Genomic DNA, 25,212 nt, shown 5'->3' with positions numbered 1-25,212 from the left:
AAATTCATTGTCAAGTTAAGTTCTGGGTCAAAAATGAATACTTTAAATGACTTTAAATGACTAAAGCAATTAGAAATTCGTTGTACGAACCGTTTCGTACATCTCCAATTACCATTTGCTCGGAAATTATCGACAAAGTCCGGGATGACATATATATGTCCCTAATTTGCATACTTAATACTTAGATATCTATATTCTACAATAATGTTAATTTTTATTTGTGGAAAACACCTTCAACATTTAGATATAATTAGCTATTGGCCTCGAGTGTGTTCCCCCCCCCCCATGGCTCTTTGTTCGGAACATTCAAAGTCTTACGTGTTCCTATTCCAACTCTCTGATATTTTTGTGTTGTTTTTTTTCTTAAAATTTTAGTTTCTGTGTCTGGACTGGCCTTTGTGTGGTCAAATTTTTTCTTTTATTCACTTGATGTTTATTTCTGCTTAAAAAAATTATAGACTCTGACCACACACGCACACACACACACACACACATGATACACATGATACATGTGCAAAAATTGTTACCTTTGGCTTAAATCCTTGGATGCGTGCTGAATTGGATTTTTCCCTAGCATTTTTCTATATACATAGTATATAGAAAAAAATGCTAAGGAAAAAATCCAATTCAGCACCAATGTTGATATAGTTATATAGTGTCTGATCGTTTCCAACTGATTCTTTGACTTTACTGTCTCATTACTGTCTCATTTCCATGTTATATTTATATACCAAATCAGAGCCACATGTTCAAATAAATTTCTTTTGAACCAAACTAAATTTCACGTGATGAGGATCAATTCCGACTGTTTACTGATATAAAACGAATAAAATAATTGTGTCATCTAATGAACAAAATGCAAAAATAAAAAACCGCATTATTACATACGTGCAAATTAGAACATATTGGACAATTCTTATTGTTTTCTTTTTCATGCAATTATTGAGTAATGGCCTCTTGGTACAAGTTGAATAGCAGAAAGATAACTAGGCCCTTGGGCAGGAATTAATTATAAATATTAGAAAATGTGAACAATAACAGGTAAGTTGTCGGCAATCGCATACAATGAAATGAAAGGAATTGCCGAACAGGATCAGCAAATGCAAGTGCTTCTTGTCGAGGATTACAAAAAGAAACCAAAGAAAGAAAATGCCAATAAAGGTGATCAAGCGGCAAGCTCTCATTTACTCAGTTAATATTTGTTCACCAGCAAGCTGCTAAAATCAGCCTCGAATTGTTTTTGACTGACAATTGCCGGCATGTTTTCTTTGGAAATAGGACGAGTTTCAAGTTTTGTATTTTTTATCATTAATAAACTGCTAGACCATCTGTAAGAAAAATTATTATTAGTTACAAGCAATCAAATACAAGGTATATAATCATTAAGTTTCATCACTTCCTCTCTCATTCGAAACAAAGCTTAAATATTGCACATTTCTTGTTTTCTTAATTCTGTATTGGTGATCTGTAAGTGAATCATGGCTAATTTCAGTAAAAAAAACACGGAGCCAGGAAACTCAAAAAGTGGTGAATCGTACACAAGAACTGATCCACGTATCCTCCAAATGGCATACGAAAAAGTGGGGAGGAAGAAGGCGACGGAAGTGGTAAGCAAGATGGCTGATGATGACAGTTTCATGGCTCCTAAATCAAGTCGCCAACTCCAGGATAAAATCTACAGAGAAAACACAAAGAAAATACCTCTGAGGGTGCCTGGAAACAATATTGCGGAAGAGATATTGACAATAATCGGAGAGCTACACGACAACCCTTTCGTCCATGTTGTTACTATTACGAAAGGCAAACAACCAATTATAATTATTTACACTGACGATCAAATATTAGACTTTTAAAAAAAAACTGTTTGGGGGAGGAAGGCAGTGTGATCGGCATCGACAGAACGTTTAATCTTGGTAAAGTGTTTGTAACAACAATGTGCCATAAAAACAGAAGCATCGTTAGCAGAAAATCTATGCAATATCCAATTTTTCTAGGACCTCTTTGTCTTCACTGGGATGGTGAGCAGCATACTTATCACCATTTTTTCCCCATGTTAGAGAAAAACTAGACTCACAAAATTTGACATTTGGCACAGATGATGAGAAAGCATTACGAAATTCTTTAACAAACAATTTTCCCAAAGCAAATTATCTGCTGTGTACAAAACATCTGAAAGATAACATAATGCATTTTCTTCAAAAAAACTGGTTCTAATGAAAAAGAGAGGGAGAAGATTATAAATATAATTTTCAGTGAAGACAAAGACGGATTAGTTTTTAGTAAAGACAACCTCGAGTTTTCAAAGTGAGAAGACAACCTCTCTGTCTATTTCGATAAATATCCGAGATTTAAAACTTACTATGAAACACATTTCAAATGTAAAATTTTAAAACATGTTTACCAACCATTAAAAGCAAATATCATTTCTAAGTTATGGACCAATAACAATGTAGAGTCCCTAAACAATCGCTTAAAACAAGCCACTGATTGGAAACAGCTAAAGCTCCCAGAACTTGTCGACAGATTATCTTCCGTTACAAAAACGCAGATCATAGACCTACGTCGAGCTTTGTATGGTGCTGGCAACTACAGGCTTTTTGGTCAGTCTTTTTCGTTTCTTTTGGACAAACAAGCCTGGCACTCAAAAAGTGTAACGGAGAAAGAAAAAATTTTCAAGAAATTTTTTGCTGCTTCGATCGCCGCAGTAGCTGAGTCCAGCTGTGTCCATTCATCACATGGAGCATACAAGTGCAAGCGACCGAAACAAACTGCCGGACGAAAACCGGGACAACGGAAAAGACCAAGAGCTGAACGGGCAACATATATAAAGCACCGTTAATAAACATTTTGTAACATGCACATGTACATAATTAAATAATGCATTGTGAAATAAATTATATAAGGTTTTAACGGATCTTATTGCTAGTTGTATGACAGATACATCTGTATTTAGGAAATAACTGCTATTTTAATGTATTTTAAACACTTTAATAAAAGATAAAACATAACATTATTTAAATTCTAATTTGATTTTACACTTACACCCGTATATGAATGTAGTCACCTTTACAGCATCAAAAGTTACCAAAAAGGCGCAGTACAGTATTGTGCCATTCACAATACAGTTGTTTATCCGTTGCGACAGAGAACTCGAAAGAACCAAGGTTGATGTCATTAATTCAGTCCATGACTGTCAGTTATCAGATAATTATTTAAATTGTGGGAGATTGCATAAAATAGAACGAAACAAACTGCCGAACGAACTCAGCAGCGGAAAATACAACTTGAATTAATGCGAATAAAGAAATAATTATCAGGCCTATGAAAATAAAGACGGAAGTTGTGAGAGAGAATAGAAACATCCGAGTACATTTAGGTATATTAATATATATTTGAGAGCATTTTGATGGTATCGGCATGTTCTAGTAGCATTTAAATATATATTTTTGGGAGGTCTTCAGAAGCATTTGGTTATATATATATATATATATATATATATATATATATATATATATATATCATCAGAGTATATATCTTTTCTAAGAGAAATAAACAGCTAATTACCAAAAGACAAAATTTGACCACACAATAGCTAATTGTATCTAAATGTCGAAGGTGTAGTCCAGAACTTAACTTTGCAATGAATTTAAAATCTCTTTAGTTGTAAATTTATCATGTGCTTGTTTCTGGACAGTATTTGGGTGTATTTGGGCAGTATTTGGGTATATCTGGGCAGTATTTGGGTGTATTTGGGTAAATCGTGCCGCCGTGAAAATTCAGTGTCTTTTAATTTCTAAATGTTCAGGACCAAGTATATATCTACATAATGTAACCATCACGTTTTCTTTTGTATTAGGAAAACTATGAATCACTCCTTTTTGAAAACTAATAGTACATAACTTTTGCTTGAAATATACAGTACATCACCTATTCGCCATCAATGGAATAAACTGCTACTTCAATTCTTTACTGGGGAATTACCAAATTTAAAGAAAAGCTGACAGTACATGAAGAACAATTTCTCTATCTGATTTCAAATAACGTTTCGATTAGCTTAAAACATAATTTTACTTAAGGTGATGAACTCGTCATGGCCTCTATTTTATCATCATCCGTTGTTATGCTGGTTGTAATGGTTTTGTACAAGTACTTGGAGTCATACATGGCATTTACTATAATAGAAAAAAAATCTGAAGAAAAAGTATGCATTGAGCATGACATAATCAGTAAATGAATATATTGAAATAACATACATAATAAAGAGATTCCAAATGTGATGTGAGACTTTCTGCTTATGTTGTAAAATGTGGTTAAAAAGTTTTAGTCATGGGTTATTTAAAGCACAAATTTAATTTTAAAGAATTATTTCTTTGCTTAACCATTTAATGGAGGTTGATCTGCCTGACTGTACAAGATTCATCCATTAATTCAATAATTTGGTACTTCTTGTGCAGTCATGGTTTTCTTTATAGTGTCAAATGTTTGTAGACATTGGATGGGTACTGATGGCACTTTATTTCAGCATCCATAGGATGAATTGCTTTGTTGCCTTGGCAACCAAATCCAGTCTAGACTGTGTACAAATTGTGACAAAATTATACATTTTTCAGCAATCATTTATATCAATGCTTAATACTTTCATGCCAAATCTGTCATGCTTTTTTCTTTTCAAATTATGATTGCAAAAAGTGAGATTTTCTAATTATTCGACTTGCATTGTCCACTTTTCACCAAATATTGGCACAAAAGCTATTTTGTTTTAAAAGTGTTGAGACTGAACACTTAATCAATTTGAGGCTGTATATTTTGTGCTTGTATTTTTTTTAATTGCTCACATTGTATTGCTATACAAGACGTATGTTAGTGCAAATATCAAATTTATTGTATATTATCATGGATTGTTTATTTTGCTTTATGGAAGCAGGCAGATTTTATATTTAATGCATTAAATTTAGATACAATAACAAATTTAAATTCATTGAACAATCTTCAAAATCTATAAGATCTCTTTTAAATCTATTATCTATTTTTTTTTAAAATTCCACATAATGCACATCAAGCAGTCAACTCTACAAAAGAAAATTGTTATTTTACCCAAAACACTTAATTATGCCATTCCATTAGATCTTTCTATGGGCAATCTTTACCTCATGTAATTATTTTTGTTACAAACTTGACATGGCCTAAATTTACATATAAAATTTACATATAAAATTGGACCATCATGTTATTTCAAAGCTGGACCATGATATTATTTCAAAGTTACACCATATACCATTATTTCAAAACTGAACAAGTGTTAGTGCAGAGCTAGATCAGTGTTATTTAAAGGCAGGCCCATGGTGTTATTTGAAACATAGACCACAGTGATATTACAAAGCAGAACCACAGAGTGTTATTTCAAAGAGGGACTACTGTGTTATTTCAAATTTAGACCATAGTGCTATTTCACTGCAGAATCAGTGTTATTACTAGGCTGAACCAGTGTTGTTTCAAAGCAGGACCATAGTGTTATTTCAGAGGGACCATAGCAATAGTTGCATGCTAGACCATGGTGTTCTTTCAATACTAGAATGTAGTGTTATTTCAAAACAGGACATCTGTGTTATTTCAATGCTATACCATAGTATTTCTCAAAACTGTACTATAATGATATTCAAAGTGGGACCATGTGATATTTCTATGCTGGAACACTGGCAGCAATGCATGATGACAGTCCATTTAAAGCATGATGACAGTCCATTTAAAGCATGATGATGCACAAAATGTGAGGCATGATGACAATAGAGACTATACCAAATGTTTTGTATAATATAAATAATGACAGAGCTACGATGTGATAATGAAGTTTTGTGACGTCCTCAGGTAATGACCCTAATTGCAAAGATGAATGAACAGATTATAAATCAACATAAAGAGAGTATCTGTATTAAGCAGTCCACTATCGGCCTTTATGGAAGAAAAATATAATGTTAAGAATTTATTTGAATGAGTTAGGTATCATTTTCACACATGACTTTTAAGGGTTAAACAGTTCTGTTTTATGCTTTTTGTAAGGCAATAAAACACACCAAACTAAATTATCAGGATTGTTTCAAGAATAAATTATTTGGAAATTATATCATTGTAAATGCATTTTGTTAATTCTTTTTTCCCTACAGTGTATACTAGCTGACTACATGCAGTGTATACTAACTATATACAGTGCATACTAGCCGACTACATGCAGTGTATACTAGTCTATTTTGTTTGTTCTGTTGATTACTACTAAAGTAGTCCCGACAATAATCTGCTGGTGCATTATAGGATGGCAGATCTGGGTCTTTGCAGCTTGAAGTTAAACACGACTTAAAAGCGAGTGTATATATGGTACCCGTTTTCTCAGTGATTTCTTTGCAATTCAGATTTTATTCCTTATATGTGGATACAATCTGTATTGTAATAAATCATATTGCATCAATTACCTCAATTGTTAAGTGATATTCAAATGTTTCTTAAATGGCTTTACTGAACTACAATTGCCTATAAGTGGCAACTTTCAATTCCATGTTCTTTTCTTCTTCATCCTTGAATATCTAGTGCAGCTGCATTTGGCTCGTATGTTATCTGCCATTGTTGTCTGATGAACTGAATAGATTATCTGCCATTGTTGTCTGATGAAATGAATAGATTATGTGCCATTGTTGTCTGATGAACTGAATATATTATCTGTCATCGTTGTCTGATGAATATATTATCTGCCATTGTTGTCTGATGAACTGAATAGATTATCTGCCATTGTTGTCTGATGAACTGAATAGATTATCTGCCATTGTTATCTGATGAACTGAATAGATTATCTGCCATTGTTGTCTAATGAACTGAATAGATTATCTGCCATTGTTGTCTGATGAACTGAATAGATTATCTGCCATTGTCTGATGAACTGAATATATTTGCCATTATTGCCTGATGACATCTTTTCTCAATATGTACAAAAATTGGTAAGCTGAGTGTAAAAAAATCCTAGTAAGTTTTTGGTGGCAAGCAATCTGATTTGCTAAATTAAATAAATCGGTGAAATTATTAACTGAAAGAAGATTCTCACAGTGGGAACATATTAATTACTTAAATGTTAAATGGATAGATCAAAACATATGATTTAAGTAACCAGACTTAATAAGGTATGCTTGCTCTTAAAAAAATTGGGTTCCTTGTTCATCTATCAATACATTTTTTCACTTGTTGCTGTTTGTTTTTGTTTATTTTACTTTAAAGAAAACAGTCTACTACAGTTTCAATTACATTCTCACTTGGACTAAACCTATTTCTCAGCCAGGAATTTGGGACCTGAAATATTGTAGGTTTATCATCTAATAAAATTTAAAGTACAGAAAATTGTCAGATATAAATATTTTACATGTACAAAAGAGTATTGTTTTTCTTTTCTATTGTTTGCCAGACCAACTAAACTTGCATTTAGATGTTGAAAAATGACCCAAAAAATGTGGATCTGATTGAGGAAAGCTATATAAAAGCTGTCAATTAATTGTTAAGATAACACCTCTCCAGACATATTTGCATTGTGCCCATTGATCTAACTGTGCATTTACAATGCTTTGTTATTTATAAATCAATTCTGTGGCCAATAACTACCAGTTTCATTATGAAACAACAAAATGTTCCAAACATGAAAGAAAACCGTAAGACTGGGATCAATTAAAAGTTGTATTTTAATGGAATAAAGAATGACATAACGGTAAGACATAAAAAATTCCATTCAAATCAATTTTCTTCAAATCTGTTTAGCTTGTCAAATGTGCAAAACTGTACTGTCTACAAATACAATGCTCTTCAACAATCCTGTATCAGAATAAAATTTGTGAACTCTGTACATGAATGCTAAGAATGTAATAAATTGATAACATTAACAAACCTCTACATCCATAATAATTAGCCTAAAAAACCAGACACAACAAATAATTACATTTCTCTCTGTCCAAATTATACATGTACTACAGTAAATGATCGATTTACCTGTCAATATTTTTTTCAAAAACTACATATTTTTAGGGTTATTCAGTGCTGGTTGGAAGTGGAGCCCAAAGGCAAGCTTTCTTGTATACCAATGACAGCGTTCAGGGACTAAAACCCACATGGGTAAGATGTCAGTGATCTGTCATGGTGGACACAATGACTAACATTTTCATGACAATATTTCAGTATTTACTCTATTAAATTAAAGAATTCTTGCTGCATATATTTGTTCTTCTTTTAATTTGTTGCTGTTCTTGTAGGGTTTAATGCCATTTTTCAGCACAAGATAGGCTATACAAGGTGACCAGTATTGAGGTTGGAAGAACATCCTGGGAAAACCCCGGAAAGAACCTCCAACCCATTAGAAGCTACTGGCAAGCTTTCTCAGATAAGCTGGCCAAACCCAAGACTCGAAACCACGCACACAGAGGTGAGATAGCAGTGATCTGTAACAGTGAGCACTTTAGACCACTCAGTGCCATCCTTTTGCGTTGTAAAAATATGACAGTCAGTTTAGTGAGTACATGTACTGCCATTGCTGATAACACTTGCTAGAAACATGTCTATGAACTTGACCTGGTTCAAATATCAACATGGTTTCATAATGTAAATATTCTCTTCGACAACAGAATCCATCACCAAATTAATATATCTGTTCATATTATCTTATATCTGAAAAACTTGAAGACAATCCATGTGTGTGTGTGTGTGTTTTGGACTTTCAACGTAGCTTTAAAAAAAATTGTCTTATCACTATGAGGTCACAGTTTATAATGATGTCTAGCACTGGGGCATCATGCCACAGACATGTTGAATTATGTCCCACCCAGTCATATTATCCTGACACCAGGCCAACCAGTCCTAACACTAACTTCTTAATGTTGAGCACCAAGTGAGGCAGCTTTTGTACCATTGTTACACATCTTTGGTATGACTTTGCCAGGGTTCGAACCTGTGACCTCCAGCATCTGAGGCAGACATTTTAACCACTAAGCCACCAGAGCGGGCTGAAGACAATCCATATTTTACTTTCAAAATGCTTGATGCAATCTCAACACCAAAATCGCAAAATATTGCCCTAAATATGTAATGAAGCCAAATAAAGCTGCAGAATGCCATCATCTGTTCAGGTATGAAGACCAAACCATGTCTGAAAAGAAGCGGAAATATGCCACTGAATAAAACTGAGACTACAAGTATTTGTGAAACTTGAGTACTGGGAGATGCTAGTCACTTTATCAGAAATAAATGTAAACCAAGGTTTGTTTATTGGAAAAGGGAAAACTAAGATAATAGCTCCCATACATATTAAATATATCTCACATTATATGTTATAACACAAAAGTTAATTCTCTGTAGTGACAACAGGATTTGATGTACATGACTGCTTCATCTCCCTTTGTACACTCTGTTGTGGTAAATATACAAGAAGCCTGCAATCCCATGCTGGGTCAATGTAACAATGATGACCACTGATTTCTAGTTATCAAAGCAATGATAAATTATTTCTGATGGTATCAAAAAGTGATTCATTCAGCAATTCTGCCAACTATCTCAAGATGAACTGTTGTTGATTGTTCCTTTCAACAAGCTCATGGCTCAAGTTGTTTAGCAAAATGCATGACCACAATCTGTAGACAGAAACTTAGCTATTCCATACAAAATAAGGGTAATCAAAGCAGTTTCATGGCCAGATGGACGATATCCATTCAACAGTTCCTCAGTAAACGTAACATTTCAACCATAGGGGCCATCCATTTAGTACGTACACAAAAATCTGGCAAAGCTTGACCCCTCCCCCCTCCCCGTACACATGCTTACTTTTGACAACCCACCCACCCACCCACCCCGAGTACGTAAACTTGACACCCCAGCCTGAATTCTATAGAATGGCCTATATTTAATTCATGCAGAAATGATCAAGGATTAATATTAAAACATTTAATAAAACAGATAGTCCACCGACGTTGAATGTCTGGCTGCATCAAAGAAATAAGCAGCATAACTTTAAAAAGTTTATATAATGCCCGCTAAAATTCAAACTAGACTGAACCCAATCGAACAGGTTACATATTGGACAAATTGTTATCAAGGCCCCCTCACGTACATTATCAGTTGACCACCAGCCCCCATACACAAGCGTATGCATCTGGGTTAACCCCCTCCCCCCATATGCGTACATACTAAATGGAAGGCCCCATAATCTTCGCTCTAACACTTAAAAAAAAAAAATCACAACTATGGTGTCTGGAAAATTTTGATGGTCTGGTTATTTAGGTTCATTATGACATTTTTAAATAAATGCATTTGATGCAATGACCGATTATATACTTGATGAACAAATAAAACCACTACCAGAGTAAATGTTAGCACAAATCACTCATACATGAGAAGAACATCTCTGTTAGAGACAAAAATATCAAATGCTGTGCAAAGAAATGAAAGTCACATATGTATATAAAACATCATTCAAACAGATAGCACATCAACAAATGATTGATATAAACATGTCTTGACCACAGCTAGACATCTCTCATACACTGTGCAATACATTGCTATGTCTACAAACCCATGTGAGGGCTTAACACCTCAAGTGCATTTCAGTTTAAAATGGCTTTCATTTTCCCGAGGTAACAAGACAAGCAATATCTGTTATCAGTGGACAGATCACTGTTTGTCTACATTTCTGATCCTTCTTGACAAAATGTCAAACATTGCATTATCTGTAGTGTATTGCTACAGAAGAAAAAATTTAAGTGACAGGGTCACTGTTTCACCACGACTGATTACCTCACAAGCTGTTTCACTAAAATAATAGTTTTGAAAATGATCATGACATTAATCCATTTTTAACTCTGAATGCAGAAAGAAGAGGGATTTTATTTTAATAAACAAAAGTACTGAGCATGTATTGGTCTCGTAAAGTTCACTTCCCTATTGTTAAAGACAGTATCATTTTATATCCCATTAGGAGTGAGAGTAGGTTCTTCTTAATCCTGTCTAATGCAAACAAATGTTCCTATTCATAAGAATACAAAACAAAGCCATAACTCCGTGCATATGTGTCACAAAGTTTGATCTGTGTACAAAATTTTACTGAATGCTACATCATTATGTTTTACTTCAAGCTTTTCTGTTTGACACATTTCTGAATGACAAAATAAAATTTGCATGTACTACTCTTTACAGTAATATGAATGGTTACCAAGCTCTCACAAAATGCCATTCTTTCACAAAGAAAATTCACAGTTGTCATTTAAGACGATACGCGATTTGTTCGATATACAACATATATAGTCATCAGAGTCTGGAATCGGTTTTACCAATCAAAACAAGCATTTTACTTCATCCAGTATTCCATATTTAACACTACTGCAATGATGTAAGCACATCCACCAGCACCCGTGACTTGCAAAAAAAAGTGAAGATAAAACTTTTAATGCTGTACACATCTCATGTTATCATCATCACTAGAAAATGTATACTTTTGTCTTATTATGCTTATCCAGACAAGACAATGAAAAGCAAATTTGACAATTCTGAACTTATTTCCTGCAGCCAGTGCAAATGGTAATATATTACTCCCAACTTTTGTAAATATAAAATAATTCTGAATAGCAAAGGAACCGATTTAACATTTGTTTACAGCCCCTATCAGAAAATATACTATGTAACACATAAAAGATAAAAAATATCAATCAACTGCAAGCCCAAGGATCAACCAAATATAACAATGCTATTATGTAACTTTCATCCAAGTCTTACTCAAATTCACTTTAAACTGTACAGTCACACACACATTTGTATCATGCATTCAACTTTGGGAAATAGCAACAGCTGTTTCTCAAGATAGGTTGCATTTTCAAAGTGGTTCATTTTTGTCCCCATCATTCCAGATCCAAGGACATTGAACATATGCTAAAGACTGGAAAATGCCAAAGACAAGTTATTCCTAAAGCAGGTTTAATAATAATAATAATAATAATAATAGTAATAATAATAATAATAAAGCTATTAATAATAATAATAAAACTATTAATAATAACAATTCTTTATTTAACAAGGGTTGGTCAGTAGAATACAATTTGATCTAGTCACCATTTAACACTCAATCTATTTATCTGATAGGAAATATAAGGTCCAAGAAGAAGTGCAAATTTCAACATATATTTAAACTATGAAAATAAAATGGCTCTTGGTACATTTTCTTACCCGATATACTCACCCAGAAGCTGTATCAAACATCATAAGATCTTTATCTGTTGGTGTATTGTGTGCAGACAGACCAGGGCCTGTCATCTTTCCACACAACTGAACATAACTGCACAGACCCATATCTGATGATGCATCATGCAAAAACAGGTATGGATATACACAGTTCACAGCTGGATCTAAGCAATAATAGACAGCACTTAATCACAAATAACAAGTGCTTGATAGGATTACCTCTGCTGTCAAAGTATGAAATCTCAAACTCATTGGACACTAAAACCCAAATTAGTTATCAACCAAGTAGTGTGCTTCCAGCATTATTGAATATTATCCCAACATTTATACACAACAACTATTTTACAAGAATGAAAATAATGATAGGTAATACAGCTAACCTACATACCCAAGGAGGTCACACCACATCAAAAACAATGACACTAATACAATTATACAATGCATGTATCCATGTCTCCTCACCAGTCCAGATTATTCCAAGACCCAAATACTGAATAAGACTTTTTTTAAAATCTGACTGACTGCATCCAGAGAGTAAACAAGAGTCCCTTGAAGGGCATGATGCTCTGCTAGCTGAAAAGAACTTCCAGAAATTAATAATAAGACCATTTCTTCATTTAACTGCTGAGTGTTGAAACCATCTCTAGTATGCTTCAACACTAAAACAATTTTCAAATTAATGCTGCTGATGTCAGATTGGCTCCATTCTCTAATAAGATATAATAAGAAGTCTTCTGCTGGAAACCACCATGCTGATATGATTTTCATTTAAGACAACACTATGAAGATTTTACAATGGATGGTGGCCATACTGGATATCCAAACTGATTAAAATCAGATCTCTACTTCCTACGTGAAGATCTGACAGTGGTCACTTAGGGGCCATGTTCTAGTGTCATTTGAATTAACAAATCAAAATGCAGCTTTTGGAAATTTGAAGGTGAATAAAATATTTCAGCATATACTGATGTTCTTCATGCATACTGCTTCAAATCCCAAACAAAAATATATACAACTTCATCTGATTGCTTGATACAATTAGCCATACTGTATATCTGATTGGTACCATTCAAGACCAGCTTGACATTCTTAGAATCTTTTGGTGATATTCTTATTGAAATCACGAACACTCTAGAGGCAGCCATACCAAGATTCTAAAGATGACCATTGTGGCAGTCATATTGAAAATAATATTGACATTAGTTTCATTTATGACAAACCAGACATGATAAGAAGTATTTCAGTCAAAACCCCATGCTGATATGACACTTCATTTGGTAGCAGCAAGATTTTCAAGACTGCCACAGTGACAGCTATACTGGATGTCTGAACAACACCACTGATATACAGAACCATAGAGATATCACAAGAAGTCATTAGCAAAAAGCTGATACGACCATACAATCAAGAGGAGCAGGAATAAGAACCAATCAAGAGGAGTAGGAATAAGAAGATTTTAAAGATGGCTGCTGTGGTAACCATAATGATGTGCAAAGGGCACCATTTCCATATTGAATAGATGGCAGCAGTACTCAATGTGAGATGGGCACCATTTTCATACAGGAGCAAAAAGGCATCATAAAAAGTCTTTCAATGAAAACCATATGTTGATATAAGCATCCATTCAGGATTAGTGATTGCAATATTTTAAAGATGGCTGCTGTGTGGACCATTTTAGACGTCAGACTGACACCATTTTCATTTAGAGCCAACACGACAATCTATGAAGTCAATATGACTTTTATTCTGGCACAGTATAGATAAATAGATTAGCATCCATACTGAATGCCATTTTGGACCAACTGTTCCTTTCAATGAATGTGCATGTCAAGTTTCATGACAACCCTCCAAAAAATATTGAAGTAGCAGCTATAACAAACGTGTGCAAATATAAAAGCTGAATGAAGACCATCCCATAAGCTATTTGGTCTATTAACAGAAGAGCTATAAAGAAATGTGGACTTAACATTAGTGATACAAACAAATGTGGATTTAACATTAGTGATACATGTAAATATATTGCCTCCCTGGATTTTTTTCATAAAACAGGTCTAGATGAACAGTATGTCTACAAAATTCATGCCAACAAACCAACTAACAATTCATAATGAAATATGTCAATTTATTCAAATTACACAAAATAATTTAATTTTCAGTACTTAGTCAAAAGCTGCCAGTGTTGCTCCAGCTAATTAGAAACGTCAATTGTTTATGATGCTGCATTTGCAGAACACAAAGTATGCTATTGTGATAAGTGTCAGATGTTTTTGTGCAAGTCTGCAATGAAAGTATAGGACCACCTTGATAACAGTCACTCATAAATAATACATTTATATAATGAAACACACAGCAAATATGTCTTGGTCACAGAATCTTTGACAAATTTAAAAATATGATTAATGTCATGATGATAAAATTTCTGTCATAAGTTTGTGTTTATACTTTTCATACAATACCTGCCGCTGATTTTTTTTAACAAACACCTTTTATTCCAAACCTGGAAGTAAATATCCTATTTTTGTATCCTTAGCTAGAGCTCTGATGAAATACAGAGTTTAAGATAAGGTTCAATTGGTAACAAAGTGAGGGACTAAATAATGAGAACAAGGAATTCATATTATCACAATTCAATATGTTCATGATGTTTGTAACTTTCATCATCGTCTTCTTCTGGTTGTGAACCAGGAGGGGATTCTGATGGCTTGATGTAAATTCCTTCCATCGTCTGCCAGTAGTTAAGTTCATTGGGCGAGGGGTAGCCACAAACTTCCCGCTGTCCATGGATCGGACGTCCATATGTGTCCCCGGTGACATGCAGATAACTAGAAATTGAAAGAAATGCAATTACCAACTTGATCGTAAGCAAGTGTACATTTGTATAATTTCTCATCCAAAGTTTAATAAATTTTATAAAGTTATTAAATTGATTTTTTTAATTAAAAATGAAGTAATAAGAATACCCTGTATTTAAATCGTCCTTGTAGATAACTGAAATTTTGTGTGAAGAAACCACTTTCTTTCGGTCGATGTGAATTTGACATATTCGACAATGTTTTAACTGTTAAATTACATACACAACAGCATAGAGAAAGCTTTCGTCCTCACACTAAACAGTCAACAACTGATATTATTGTGGGTTTCAGTAAGAAATCTGTAACTGCAATCCGTGATACATACGTTGGAGCATAAAATAAATAGAAATTCTGACTGAATAATGTAACAAGCAAATATCCTGTGTGTGTCTGTGTACGTATACTTTGTTCTTCAATTACTGTATGCCCAGTTTTACTTTTGAGTAGGGAAGGATTCTACAAACAGTCAACCACTGACATTATTATGTGGGTTTCAGTAAGAAATCTGCTACTGCAATCTGTGATACATAAGTTTGAGCATAAAATAAACAGAAATTCTGACTGAATAATGTATCAAGCAAATATAAAACAATGTCATTTGATTTGGTCCCCAATTAAGTCTGGCAGATGATGATAAAAGTTTATTACTTTTTCTAGTATCCTATTGTCTTAATTTGGGCCAAGGCTTCACATATATTGTTCGAATGTTTTTATGTGTTCACATCTGCGACACAAAAAATTACAAGGAACTAATGTAACATTTGCATTCAAGACCCTCGGCAATCCTTCAATTACAGGACTTATATTAAGACTAGGAGATAAACTTTCACACCTCTTTTGTCTTGTGTTTGTCTTTGGAATCAATAGTGTTTAAACAACTCGGAAAGCATAATCACCAAACATGCTTAGCTGGCAATACATGTAGTGATTGTTCAACAAAATATAGTCAACAACGCCATTATTGTAATCTATAAAGTCAACCTAGTTAGCACTGAACTTTACTTCCTTAAGGTGTTTATTTGGCAATATAATGGTCAAACTGATAAAAAAAAACAAGTCAATATAATGATATTTGACAAGTTCTATGACAGGTGTCCAGTTGCTCCAAGTATGTGCTTGTCAAAACCTTTGAACTACCAGACCTTTTGGACACAGACAGGAATTTAAGGATCTATCTTTGGAAATAGTAGATGGTCAATAACTGAGTTATATATATCAATTTTGAAAACTTAAAAAGCCTCAAAACCAGCAAGCATTATTCAAAATGAATTCATTTTACCAACAGCTTTTGTAATTTTAATAATGGAGTTGATATTGGATTACACTAGACCTTAAGTAAAATCATGAAAAGGCCTTCAAGCCAAATGTTTTGTGTCAAATTTGATCAAATTCAGATCGTTGCTTTTAATAAGAGATTGTTTCAAAGTTTTTCTCATTTTAGCAACTGCAGCCATACCAAGAAAATGCTTATCAGCATCGTATGTAAAAACTCTGAAGGTCTTTGTGTTTCAATGCCCTCTGCCAAATTTGGCTGAAATTAGTGTAGTGGTTTTTGACAAGTTTAATACCAATTTTTCCTAGTAAAATATGTTTCTTTGAGAAAACTTACCCTATCATAATACCTTAAGAAAAACTACTACTACCTTGCAAATCCAGCCCTCCCAGATACTATTTCTGGGCTAAATGTTGTCTGCCAGCCTATGGGGAGTTGGGAAGAGTTATCTCCCATTAGCTATAAGGATTGATGGCACAGTCTATGAATATGTCTCAATGGATGTACCTGAAGGGAGGTCATGAGGTTGTATATGTATTATGACCGGGTAAGCATTCTCAAAGAAACATTTTACTAGCAAAACTTGGTTTCTTTAAATATGTTACCCAATCATAATACCTTAGGAGGAAATAGATATGAGGTGGAGGGAGGTAAATCACTGTACCCCAGAGATACCATCTCTGGTCTCCAAAGGCATATGAGACAGCTTCTAGGTAACCTGACTGGAGGGGACTCCATCTGTCAGGGTGCAGTTTCAAATAGTGAAAAATTACCCACCCACCCATATCCTGCAGAAGCTGTGAAATTGCATCTTAAGAAGCTGTTGCTCAACCAGGAAGGGCGACCTGGTGAGCAGCTGATATAGGTCTTACCAGATCAAAATGGGCCGATGACAGATCTTGGAGATAAAAGAAAGAAAATGTGGACTCTGATCTCCATCCCAGTCTGAATGATATTGGTTAGCGAACATCTCCTGTGATTAATAGGCTGGTTGCAACTGCTCTAACCGTATGAGTCAAAATGCATAATAAATTCATTTCAGCTGGGGTTATTTCTCTATATGCAAAGTCAATAACCCACTTAATCCAAGACTAGATAGTCTGTTTAGAGATATCCTCCTGTCCTGTTTTAAGATGTAAAAAGAGAAGTGATCTCCCTCGATGTGAATGATCTGTTCTATCATGCTACCACTTGAAAGCTCTTACTGGATTTTTTTGGTGGCCTTCAGCTGATGAGTCCAGACTACACCATGATGAAAGTCTGATTACTGGTGGACTGATCCTTCTTGTCAGAACTGCAGGTAATTCAGGTCTGCTGATAGGGTAATTCAGGTCTGCTGATAGGGCATGAGTAGGACTGATCCATCTTATCAGAACTGCAGGTAATTAAGGTCTGCTGATAGGGCATGAGTAGGACTGATCCATCTTGTCAGAACTGCAGGTAAATCAGGTCTGCTGATAGGGCATGTGTTTCACAAAATCAACCTGCAGTCATAACGCCATGAGAAAGCAGGTTTTGTTTGAAAGATGTGCCAGAGATGCCTTTGAAAGTGGTTCAAATATGTTTTGCTCAGAAAGTTGTTACCCAAGACAGGATCCACATTGGGCATAAGGCTAGTGTTTATGATCACGTATATTCAAAGTTGGAGAGTAGGTCTGATAAATCCTGTTTTGTCCAATATCCTCTCTTCTGTGATGATGAAAGGTGTCAGCTATTGTGGTGTGGTTACCTTTTATTGTATTCAGTCCTAACTTTCTCTCTATGAAGAGCCAGAAGTTAGTTATTTGCAGTATTGATGCCTGGAGAGGTATGATGTGTTCATTTGTGTACCACTGGGTGAAAACGTGACATTTGCCTTCATATGCCTTCAGAGTGGAGGGCTTTCTTGCTAGAGCAATTATCTCCACAACTGGTTGTGAGAATTATTTATTTCTGAGGGCATGCTTCATATTATCCAAACATGCAGGTTCATACCTCTGAATAGGAGTGAAACAACTACCATTGTGGTTGTTTGAGAAGATGAGGGAAAATCCAAAACTTTCAGAGGTGTTCACATGCAAGATTTATTATGTAGTTGATCGAAGACTTGGTATACGATGTGGGAGGCCAATCACTGAAATGTCTTGGAAGCATTGTGAATTGGGACATGAAGGTATGTACTGTTGAAGTCTACACTGATGGCAAAGGCTCCCTCATGAATGGCATTAAAAATGCACTGTGGTATTTCCACTGAGACCAAGGGGCGTGAATTAACTGAGTGAAGGTGCTTATGCTGATGACAGGACACAGAGTGCTGCTTGCCTTTGTCTGGAATGAACAAAAGGACCCTCTTGGTGCTACATCTGCTTTGGTATGCGAGAAATGTGGCTGTGTGCAACTTCAATAGGATAGTTTCAGAGGAGCATGTCCTATGAATGGGCCTTAGATCCCAAACTATTCCCGTATCAACACTGTGTTTGCAGAAGGGAGGAAAATCAATCTCCTTGGTGGCTTGTTTGTGGACGTCTTCAATCTGGTTGTGTAACAGAAAAAAAGTGGGTTGAGAGCACTAAGTTGCATTCCACTATTATAAACTGTAGCTGCGGTTATGGCATTGGCCAAAGTATGTTGAGTGCCTCTGTTTAGTACTTGGGCCATTCTTGCGACAGACTCCCATGCATGCCCTGAGGTATTCTGGAGCAGGAGATAAGGTATGTTCTGCCTGTTGAACGAGAGTTATAGAGAAGTCCAACATCGAAGCCAAGGCAATATTATTTCGCACTAACTACACAATATCATCAAAGGATGAAGTATGGCTTTGTTGTCCCCAAAGCAGCGACAACACTGCCAACTGCTGGGGTTTTCAAATGATAGGTAAAACTGCTCAAACAAACAGCGTTTCCGTTTTGTCATAAGATCAACAGATGCTCGAGCTCTAGTCCAGTTTAAGGACAGAGATGGAGGCAGAGGGTAAAATTCTAAGTTCAAAGGCAAAAGAATGTCCTCAATGAAGGCTCAGGAAGGTGAATCTTCCTATTCCATCAGATAGTGTCAGGGGCCCCAAGTGGTCTAAAGCGCTTTCCGTTACGGATCACTGCCATCTCACCTCTGTCTGCATGGGTTTGAGTCTAGGATTCGGCCAATGTGGGTATGTGAGAAAGCTTGCCAATTACTTCTTGTGGGTCGGTGATTCTTCCCAGGGTTTTCCCTGGGTTCTTCCTCCACCATTAATACTGGCCGCCATGCATAGCCTATCGTATGCTGAAAAATGGCATTAAACCCCACAACAACAACAACATCAGATAGTATCGAATAGAAGACAGCACTTGAGAACAAGTGTATAAGTGTCGCGAGGATGTATGTTGGTTAGACTGGTCCCTGTACAAGTCTGCATAAGTTGAGTCTGATGTAAGGGAAGCCATGGCTGTTAGTAATTGAGCCTATGGGTAAGAGTTGATTTATCTCCCTTGGCTGCCAGAAATAATCACATGGAGGAAAAGGTCAGCAAGCAGACTGGTGACATCTTCCTTAGTTTGTACATTTCTGCTCTTTGCTCATAATTCTAATCTGTAAGACAAACAGCAAAAGTAAAAAAACTGTAGCCCTGCACCTGTTTTTAGAATGCAATGTAAATGTAGAACAAAATCTTAAAATAGTTGACCTGGGAACTGACAAAGCAATGAAGTGTAAACTATAATATCAATGCCACCTGTAAGGTAAGTATAACCATGTGGACCTGCACTGGTGTTGTTTGAATGCAGTGGGCAGAGAGCTATAACACAAGATGGTTGCCTGGAACATAGCAATAGCAGATGATTTTAATACAAGACTACCTGTTGGGAAGGCCAAGGACAGCAAGTACAGTTAGAATCAATGATGATTGGCATTCCAAGGCTAAAGATGGTGTGTTAAAAGGAAACTCACCTGTGTGTACCAGTAATGATCAAAGGACTTATTTAAGGACATAAAGATATGCATGCATATAAAAATTGTAGCCCGTATGACTAAGTGCTCTTTAAATGAAGGAATGCTTATGCAGATAAACATCACCCAAGCATCACCTACAGAAACATACATGAGCAAGACGTGACTAAGAAAACCATGCATAGAAATCTTACCTGCACTTATCTGACCACAGCAGAAGCATTAAAGCAGTGAACACAAGTGTCTATATTACACACAAAAACCTTCACATAAAAAGGAATTGAAGCATCATAATAGATACTTACAAAGTAGGTGCAATAATATTCAAAAATGAGGCAATTATCTTAAGGGAACAAAGCCCACAGACCACAGGTACAAGTAAAAACAATAAAGTTGGTGCCCAGATGTTATGAATATCTTGGAATAGAAACTCACAAATATGTACCCATTTATAATGGCATTACAAGTATATTAGGAGTTTTCAGAAGATCTAGAGGCTTGCAAGTATATAAAATATTTTGAGCCTGAGCTCAATGTGAAGTCACCCACCTAAATGTGATGATGACAAAGAGTAAGCAAATTGTAATGGAAGAACTTTGTCAGCACAGGACGAGAAAAATGTAGATGAAGTACACTTTCCATTGAAGTGAAAAACTCCTCCCACTTGTGATGGTATATCTTCCACATAGATTCTGGTTCTTATGAGGTCTATCATGATGAGATCATGCTTCTTGGCACAAGCTGAAGCAGTTACTGGCATTGCCGCAAATCTTTATACCTAAGGGAGATCACTCTGCCTGACCACCACATAGGCTGGCAGATGACTTTTAGCTCCCTTCAGCTAAAGGTAGTATCTGGGAGGGCTCAATTTATGAGGTATTGGTAGTTCTCCTAAAGTATTATGATTGGGTAGTGTATTTAATACTGACAAACAATGCATAAAGCAATACACAGAATACATACAGACCACAGGGCCTTACCATAAACTTTTGTTTTATGGCAAAAGGAACTAAGGAAAAGTTAACAAAAGAAAAACAAAGAAAATGAATACATAAAATTTAGTAACAATTTTGTTTTAGTGTTACAATAATTTTCTTAATGTACATATCTGACTTTTATCTCCACCAATTTATTTGCAATGAAGCTATCTGCAATGCAAGCAAGTACATCAACTAAAATTGCAGAGTAGAAACTAAAATTTATTTGTAATATCACAACAAAATCTCACTTACTTTTCTGTAACAACATTCTTCAGTCTAATATTTTCATTTCTATTCCAGTACTGATTGCTGCATATTATAACCCAGTTATCTCCTGAAAAAGATACACAAGAAATATGAACAGCAATTCTAATATATTCAAACATGAAATCTTTAAAATATATATATAACATACTTAACTTAAAGTCATATCTCAAGTCCGGTCATGGCATGTGGTACCAAACTTAAGCAGTTTTGTGAAAACACTGTTTACTTCAGTCCATGACTTTGATATTTGACCATGTGACTTGAAAAAGATGGTGTCATGCCTATCTCAAATGCACACCATCTAAAAAATGTCTCAGTGCATCTACAAAGTCTGGACAGAGTAAATGAAAGCACATTACATAAAGAAGAATATATTTTTATTCTTGGAGTCATTATGACCTTGACCTTTTACAATAAAAAAATCACGGTGTCTCCATATTTTCGAACGTAATTCATTTACAAAGGTTGGTCACTAGGCAAGGTATCTGGCATATCAGTCAAGTTATTGCATGGAAACAGGTTTCCTTCTTTCAGTTCTTTATGACCATCACCTTGAGCCTTTTGAGCTCTGTTTTGACAGGATTCTATCTTGCACCAAATGCAAACTATTATTAAAAAAGCATGTGAATAACTCGAGTTATTGTGCAAAAGAAATATGGAATATGTGGATGGATGAGGGGACAGACAGACATGGTCGCAACATGAAATGCCCCCTTTAATAAAAAACTTAATTACTATAAAAAAAAATATTTTCACCTGGAAATTTGACACAATTAGTCTAAAGTCTACAAGTTTTATTTAAAGAGGCCTAAATACCGCAGTTACCTTATATGTTGGGACACCATATTTGTTGGGACAACAAATTAATTTTGAAAGTAATTTTTTTTTTCTGCATGTATGTTTTGGGACACATCTTTTTTTTTTTGAGTCAAAGTTGTGGGACACCATTATATCATTCAAAATTTATATGTTGGAAAATGCACTCCAACGGAAATTTTAGTTTCAAAAATATAAAACCATGTACTTGAGATAAAACTCTTTAATCTACTGCAGCATCATCTCATCAACACTACCCATCTCCCACACATGTATGATCCATTCTTTTGGTGTATGAATATTGTTTCAGCTTTCTCATGCAGTGAAAATGTATCATTAGAAGCAACATATCTCCTGAAGCAGAAACTGGAAGGACTAAAGTCAAGATTATTTTTTAAAATCTACACTAGTTGTGCTAATTCTCACACTTTTGGCCCCCATCTTATTGTCAGTCCATTCAGAAATGAGATCAAAGTGCACTAGAATTTCATCCATATTAATAATCATATTGTCAGCAAAATCATCTTCTCTTCTGGCCCTCATCAAATGATTTTATTTTCTCCAAATCTTCTGGTTACAACGGGTTAACAATGTCCATGCATGACACATTATATTGCATCATTTTAAAAATTATTCCATTGTTTCAATTTATTTTCAATATTCATGTGAACACAGGTGAAAAGGAAATAAAGTTAGCTTCAATATCTCAACTATCTTTGTGTATTAAAAAAAAAACAAAATATCAGCACACTTAAACGAATTCAAAGTCAGCTTTCAAGGTCATCTTGCTCTGTAATAAATTAAACTTTGCATTGATATCCTTTAAAAAAAAACTTCCAAGTATGTGAAGTCGGCTTCCAAGGTTGGCTTGTTTTGTAACAAAAATAACCTTTGTCTTTGATGTCCTGCCGTAAGTTCAAACAATGAGTTTACTGCTTACTGCCAGTTGCGTTTATTCACCACCAAGGCTTCTATATGCTAGATATCTGTACTTATAATTGGGGCATTGTTATATGCTTGTCAATAGCGTACACAGCAATAACTTGCTTTAATGACATTTTTCGTAACCCATGCTAGCAAAAAGAATGTCTTTGCACTAAGTGAATGTATTTCCAAATAATGATTTTATTTGCAAGATATTGTCATACAGATGACCTGGATATAATTCAGTTTTGGTTATTTTGAACCTAACACAGTTTCATTAGTGAATGGCAGTTGTCTTTACGCAACTGGTTGATTACTTCCCTTTTGTTTGTCATTTTGTTTGATCCAGTTTTCAGTCTGATAACATATTCTAACCTTTGAGTACAGTGCAAATTCATTAAAAATTTATCCCATTTCTTGAATCTTGAGACATATGACATAGTTGAAAAAAAAAATTACAAGTTCTGGGACAGGAACAAAAATGATTTTATTGCATCCCAATACATATGGTAAATGCAGTAAATTCCTACGTTCAGGAAATAACACAATATTTAAAGTACAGTCAAGGATGGGTCATTATTTCAGTTGCATTGCACATGACACCTGCTAAATGAAAATTAAAAGAGATTTTTCTTTCAGTCTCAAGATAAAAGTTACTTTGAGTTATTAAAGTTATGGGAATTACAAACAATTAGAATAAACCTTTACTTAATATAGAATTAAACAGTCGCAAAGGATTGTCTTTCACCAGATAAAACTTATTTTATTTAGCTATCAAGAAAGCTTGAGTTTAAGGTCACAAATGTCACACATCATTTTTATCCTGGGTAATTTGACAGCAAACAGGCCCACCCTGAGGCCATTCTGCTCTTCAACTCTGTGCTGCTGTTTCAAAACTTACGACAGTGATGAAATAAATTCTTCAGGTCATAAATGACAATAACTCTTATTGCATTAAGCTACAAGACAAAAAGGGCAATAACTCTAAACAAAATGGAATGGGCAAAGTGATTTGCTGACACACACATCCTCTGATAAACATAATATCTATCAAGTTTCGTTTCAAGTCATGAAATCTAAGAGACAAGCTGCATAAGATCGTGTCATATATTGCTACAAGACAAAATGAGGCATATCTCCTATAGAATTGCAGAAGCAAACAGACTTAGGGGTGTTCCAGTAAAGCATACCTGGACGTTGGGTACACAACCATAGATGCAATTTGGAATTTTCTAATCATTTTAATATAAATTCTTTGAAATCAAAGTACCCTGGATACCATGTATGTTTAAATGGAACAGCACTTAGACAATGCACACATCTCAGCATAATGAATACAACATTAACTAATCTTTAATACCTGCAGGATTAGCTATATTCTTAACTGTTGGTCGGAAGGGTTGACTGATAAAGACTCTAACGAGGCTATGGTAAACAAACTTTCACCAAACCATGAATGCAGATTTTCTCTAACTAGTACTTAATTTCATGGTAACTGGGGTGACTGAGCACACTGTAGAATAAATGACCTTAAGATTGTAAAAATCATTTATATTTATTTTCATTCACTTTCTATTTGACTGGAAAAAGTTACCAGTTAATTGTAATAGTCAACAATAACAACAATTTTTAAAAACCAATACACCTGCAATATTAATATACTTTTCATCAGTATTATCAATTTTCATATAGTTTACAACTTGATATTTCATTATATTTTTTTTATTGAACATCAATTTACCTTCATCTCCCTCCCCACCTTCTCCAAATGCACTAACTTCCAGGTTGTGTGAGAGTGGTGACTGAAAATGATGACCATGCAGATTCCTTCCTGTAGCCAGATGTGTCAGCCGAATTGTCTGCCCACATTTTACTGGCTGCCTGAAATCAAAACCAAGAATTCAAGATAATCAGATATGTTTTGCTATGTTCACTTGGCCAGTTTCCTCTGCCA

General features: G+C 34.9%; 1 protein-coding gene across 1 annotated transcript in view; it reads right to left on the bottom strand.

Annotated features, from left to right (window-relative positions):
- Positions 1 to 7,694: 7,694 nt before the first annotated feature.
- The window catches only part of LOC149790319 (stromal cell-derived factor 2-like), a 32,044-nt gene continuing 14,526 nt past the window's right edge, over positions 7,695 to 25,212 (bottom strand). Inside the window, exons 4-6 of the mRNA XM_089972370.1 lie at positions 25,000 to 25,139; positions 21,504 to 21,585; positions 7,695 to 15,065 (exon numbers count right to left, since the gene is read on the bottom strand). Coding sequence (XP_089828496.1) covers positions 14,864 to 15,065; positions 21,504 to 21,585; positions 25,000 to 25,139 — 424 coding nt within the window. The 3' untranslated portion in view covers positions 7,695 to 14,863. The remainder of the gene's footprint in view (positions 15,066 to 21,503; positions 21,586 to 24,999; positions 25,140 to 25,212) is intronic.

This window comes from Sinohyriopsis cumingii, chromosome 10 (assembly GCF_028554795.1).
Source record: "Sinohyriopsis cumingii isolate HCF-2022 chromosome 10, ASM2855479v2, whole genome shotgun sequence".
NCBI lineage: Eukaryota > Metazoa > Mollusca > Bivalvia > Unionida > Unionidae > Sinohyriopsis > Sinohyriopsis cumingii.
The sequence above is the reverse complement of the archived record's forward strand: the minus strand, read 5'-3'. Positions and strand labels throughout refer to the sequence as shown.